The sequence below is a fragment of the Vicia villosa genome, linkage group LG1, assembly GCF_029867415.1.
Source record: "Vicia villosa cultivar HV-30 ecotype Madison, WI linkage group LG1, Vvil1.0, whole genome shotgun sequence".
NCBI classification, from domain to species: domain Eukaryota; kingdom Viridiplantae; phylum Streptophyta; class Magnoliopsida; order Fabales; family Fabaceae; genus Vicia; species Vicia villosa.
This window is the reverse complement of record NC_081180.1, coordinates 31,946,212-31,951,871: the sequence shown is the minus strand read 5'-3', so window position 1 is coordinate 31,951,871 and position 5,660 is coordinate 31,946,212. Positions and strand designations below refer to the sequence as shown.

Here is a 5,660-nt window from a genome sequence, read left to right as displayed (position 1 = left end):
TTGATGCGAGGTTCCACAAGATCACAGAGTTGTTGGCGTCCAGATAGATATCACTTCAAAAGGTTCATACTTCAGAGAATGCAACTGATATGTTGACCAAGCCAGTCCCCAGTGACAAGTTCAAACACTATTTAGACTTCTTACATGTTTCTGAATGTTAAGCAATAGGTGTAGTTCCTCAGTTTCCAGGATGGATTTTTATGCAGGAAGTCTTCATAGGGATTTCATATTCGCCAAAGTGGAGATTATTGAATATAGCTCATATTGGTGGGATAATTATGGGTTGTTGAGATAAATATGCGTTGTCGAGAGTTTAAATCATATTATTGAGATAATTATGGGTAAAGATAATTTTTTGTTGGGGGAAACTAGGGATTAAGCTTTTAGATAAACTAAAACCTAGTACTATATATATAGAGCTTGTAATTCTGTAATCTAATAAAATTCAAAAGACATAAATAAAGGGAACTATAGCTACTCTATAGTCGCAGACGTAGACAATTTGGCTAAATTGCATGAATAAAGTTTTTCTGTGTTTCTCTCTACCCTGGTACGTATTTCTTTTCTAAAAATTGGTATCAAATGATGCTTTATTGTGGAGGTGCAAAATTTGAAGTGACTCAGTTTGGCGGAACGATCAATTTCGTTTAATGGCAAAGGAGGGTTAAAGATTTGTTAGCTCAACAAGGTTTACAAAAGGTGATTCGTGATGAGAAACTGGCAAACATCACAATCATTGATTGGCATAAGATGAAAGAGAAGGTCGTGGGTTTGATAAGATTTTTCTTTCTGGTGGCGTGATGAATCATATCTTGGACCTCACAACTATGAAGGATGTCTGGGATAAATCAGAAAATAATTACATGTCCAAAACACTCTTGAACAAATTGTTTGTGAAGTAGCGTCTCTATAGCCTCAAGATGCAATAAGGAGACAATTTGCAGACTCATATTAACACTTTCAACAACATCCGCACTAATTTGACACAACTTGATGTGAAGGTTGACGATGAGGACAAAGCCATTATTTTGGTGCGCTCTTTACCAATATCTTATGATCACTTAGTGACCACTCTGACATACGAGAAGGAAACAAAATCACATTGGATTCTATTTCTTCTACGCTTTTGCAACACGCACAATGTCGCTAAAATGTAGAGGAATGTATAGGAAGTTCAGGTGAAGGTTTGTTTGTGAAGGGAGGTCAAGACCGAGATACAGGAAAGGGTGAGGCAGTGGGTTCTAGAAAGAAAAAGAGGTTCAAATCCAAGGACAGAAAAATAGAAGAATGTTATGGTTGTAAGCAAGTTGGCCATTGAAAGAGGGATTGTCCAAACAAGTCAGGCAACTGTAGTTCAACAAATGTAATTCAGTCTGATGGTTCATGCAGTGAAGAGGATTTTCTTTGCATTTCATCTACAAAATTCACTGATGCATGGATTCTGATTCTGGGTTCTCTTACCATATGACACCGCACCGGGAGTGGTTTAACTCTTTTAAATCAAGTGATTTTGTTTTGTCAATTTAGGTGATGATAAAACTTGTACCATCACTAGAAAAGGGTAAATTAAAATTGCTTTGGATGATAGTGGCATGTGCATGTTGAGTGAGGTGCATTATGTTCTTGAATCGAGGATGAATTTGATTTCCCTGGGTACTCTTCAAGCGAATGGTTATTCATTCCGGTTAGTGGGATATAGAGACATCATGCGGATTAGAAAGGATGCAATGATAGAGACATCATGCGGATAAGAAGTTCATGCATTTCTATGAGGAGAATAAAATCCAAAGGCACTTTTCTATGTGAAGGACACCATAACAGAATGGTGTTGCAAAGAGGATGAACATGACTCTAACGGTGAAAGCAAGGTGCCTACGGTTAAATGCTGGTCTTTCAAAAGGTTTCTGGGCAGCAACACTCAATATAACTTTCTATCTAGTCAATAGATCACCACATGCTTCATTGGATGGAAAGGTTGCAGAGGAGGCGTGGACATGTAGCCTCGTTGATCTGAGTAATTTGAGGATTATTGGGTGTCCAACGTATGTGTATATTTCCGATGAGGATAGGTCTAAACTTCACCCCAAGTCAAAATAATGTATCTTTATTGGCTACAATAAATGTGTGAAGGGGTACAAAATATGGGATCCAATTAAGAGGAAGGCGGTTGTCAGTAGAGATGTTGTATTTGATGAGAAGTCGATGTTGAAACATACATATATGGAAGTTGTGCCAGATACTGAGGTAGAAAGTTTGAGTCAGGACAAGATTCAGGTGGACATTGAGGATCCATCAGTGAGTCCAAGGCAGATTGTAGCCCAACAGTAGAGTGAACTAGGCTCAGATTCAGGTGGAGTGCAAGATTCGAATAGAGTACATGACTATATATTTGTGCCTGATAGGGAGCCCCTTCGTATTACACCTCTAGTGAGATATGGGGTTTGAAGACTTAACAACATATGCTCTTCTTGCATCTTTAAGACATAATCGTTGCTTCACGAAGAGTTTGTTATTTAGCGTTTTGGACATATACTATTTCTCCAATATATCTCAAACCTCTTTCGGAGATTTCTAATTCATAATATGATACATCACCTTATCTTGTGCACACAGACACATCACTCTTTTACCCGTCTTCTTCATCTTTGCCCGATTGATTTCCTCCAAATTTGTCGGTTTTGTTTGACACATCAAATTTTGTTGAACCTAGAATTAAGAGACATTTTATATCAATTGTTAGAATAGCTCGTAACAAAATATCAAAGAAACAATAAAGCATAAACAATGAAATGTCATGTTTAGTTTCAAAATTCAACCATATATATATATATCATACTACAGACAGAGCACCGTAGTTCCGTCTTATTGATAGTAGATGAATTATAGTGTTAGACTCATTTATATAAATACTACGGCCCAAAAGACAAATATATCTCTACCTTCTAAACACTGTTCATGAACCATACTCAACTTTCTGTAAAAAAAACACTTAAATCAAATTACAGAAAACTCAATTCAATATCCAAGGCTTTCATTTTTGTTATATGAGTAGAGACGATGAATGAATATTATGAAGAGGGCACATCTAGGATCAGACCCCTCCTCTCAATTTTCTCATTTTCATAACATATTAACCACTAACAATTACTATTACAAAAACATGGGAGGCTTGAGTTACACAACCAAAAATAATTAAAAACTTCTTAAGCACTTCTATGTAGAAACAACAATTTTTTATGGTGAATCTATGAGTCTAAAATTAAGCCTTCTAAGCCAAATTGAATGAAGTATCATATGCATCACATCAAAAGGCTTAGCAGGCCTATTCATAACAAAATGCTTTTGAACTTTCCTAACATTCATATGCAACTTCATGTACTTATTTTTTGAAACATTTTGTAATATAGTCTTAATCTCTGATATTTTCTCCACAGAAATCTCCACTGAAAATTCTCTCCAATTCAACACATCATAGAAAGGCAAAGAATAATTCCTAGAAATAATCACAGGCACACAACCAGCATTAATTGCTTCCACAATTCTTGGACTGGCCACTTCATATCCACTTGGACACAAACAGAATTTGCTTAGTCCCATTAACTGTGTATAGTTTTGACCCTTTGGAAGATACTCATGAACTTGAATTTGTGTATCTTTGTCTTTCCAATGATTCAGTAACAGTTTTCTAATGTCACCATGGGCTCCCCCAGAAAAGAAGGCTAATATCGTTCGGTTTATCGGGCTTTGGCCAAGATTCGGTGGGCCTAGTTTTCCAACAGGTAAGTAGACTTCAGGAATGGATACATCTCTTTTGGGCTTGAACCCTTCAGAAGTGTTGGCATTGCATAGGACTCTTGTGAAGCTTTTGAAGAGTTCTGGATTTGCATTTGAAATTTCTGGTGCCTGCATTAGAAATTGAAAGCACATGCATATATTAAACCTTCTCAGAAGAACCAGTGTGGTAGCTCGCCTTGCACGTCCTCAAAACGGCCCTGGTTAGAAGTTAAAAGAAGTGACAAGAAAATTTGCATGGATACATTACCCAATCATGGCAAGAGAGAAGAAAATGGTCAGCACCATTGCTTCTATTCCAATAAGGATATTTATCTGCAACAACATTTATATAATCCTCTACCAATCTTTGAAGTCGGTTGCGTTTGAAATCCTTTTTGGTAACAATAGGCTTATAAACATATTGAACCACATTTGCTACACTCAAGGGAAGGAAGAAAAGGTGTGCTTCATTAGGGTTCTTAGCCTTAAAGGGACTCTTTTGGCTATTGTCTATTTCATCAATGAATTGGCCTTCAATTGCATATATGTTGTTCACTGGTCCATCATGTACTATTGGTTGTTCTCCTTCTTTGTATACCCAAATCTTTAGTCTCTTCACCATCTCCATGTGACTCCTAGTTTTCATAATATTATGAACAAAATAAAACAAGGACTTGTTAGCAACATATGTGATTGAGCTAAATGTGTATAAATAAGGTCCGATACCAAAAACCTAATAACAGATGACCCACCGGATTTCAAACCAGACTCTGATACTATGTTAATAATTAAGGTTAAGCCTAACTCAACTATATAAAACCGGCTTATAAAGTGAGGATTGCACCCCCTTATAAGCATATGTTCAGGCCATATAAGTACATGTTCAGAACCTGACAAACTTAACTGATGAAAAGCATATGGATTTCTGTAGATGGACTCTTTTGGGACAAAGATATTATGCTTCTGTGAACTACCATTGTAATTTCTTGACAGAATCGCTTTTCGAATCGAGGCTCGAGCTTCTGCTAAACTTTGTTCAACTCTATCCAAGCTAGTCATAATTTTCTGCATGCAACAAAAATGAAGAAATAGAATGAGTAAAAAGCTGGATGAACAAAACTTTGAGCAGAAACTTTTCTTCATGATTACTAGTAATACCTTAATGCTACTATTTGTTTTATGTTCAAAGCTTCTATATGCAGAGTTAGCAAGTAACTGATGATGAGGTTTAACTATTACTTGTGTTGTGTTGTTAATGTCATTTATGGTAGGAAGAAAGAAAGGAAAACCAAAGAAGGAGTTAAGATGGTATCCTTTATGGAGAAGAATGAGGAAAAAGAATGGTAGCAGCAACAAAGATGCTGTGAAGCATCGAAAGGCTTCCATGGCCTGACAGTTTCACAGGTGAAGGTTGAACGAATATGTAGCTTCATATTTAAGGTAATGAAGTCATGTGAGGATGTCTAAGAGCTAAGTTATTGTAAGACTATTCAACAAAGTTTTAAGTATTAGGTGTTCGTGAGGTTGAAGGCATGTATTATCATCCTCAAAAGTAGAGCTAGTGTAGTTGTGAATACATTCCCAACCTTGCACATGGATGAGATGTTAGGACATATATTTTTGTGCCAGTTTGAAAGGAAAATCTACTTTAGCTACTTGAGAATTGAGATACATGAAAGAGGGGTACACTCTATAGTACACATTGTTTAACATGCTCACTATTTTTTACTTGATCTTGACAAAGATTAGTAGAATTTCAAAATGAGTTTAACCGAATTTAATTTAGCAGTTAAAAAATGGTTTACTTTATAACTCAATCCTGAGTTTAATATAATTTTTTTAATTCAAATTTAACAAGTTTAAATCATTAGCTTAAATCACATAAT

At 36.0% G+C, this 5,660-nt stretch overlaps 1 protein-coding gene across 1 annotated transcript; it reads right to left on the bottom strand.

Moving 5' to 3' along the window:
* Positions 1–3,119: 3,119 nt before the first annotated feature.
* LOC131603918 (probable glycosyltransferase At3g42180) lies at positions 3,120–5,260 on the bottom strand. Its single transcript, XM_058876389.1, has 4 exons — positions 4,933–5,260; positions 4,679–4,839; positions 4,043–4,409; positions 3,120–3,903 (listed from the first exon to the last, which is right to left on the bottom strand). The coding sequence occupies exons 1-4, from the start codon at positions 5,158–5,160 to the stop codon at positions 3,235–3,237; spliced, it is 1,425 nt and encodes a 474-aa protein (XP_058732372.1). The 5' UTR covers positions 5,161–5,260; the 3' UTR covers positions 3,120–3,234.
* Between the last annotated feature and the right edge of the window lie 400 nt (positions 5,261–5,660).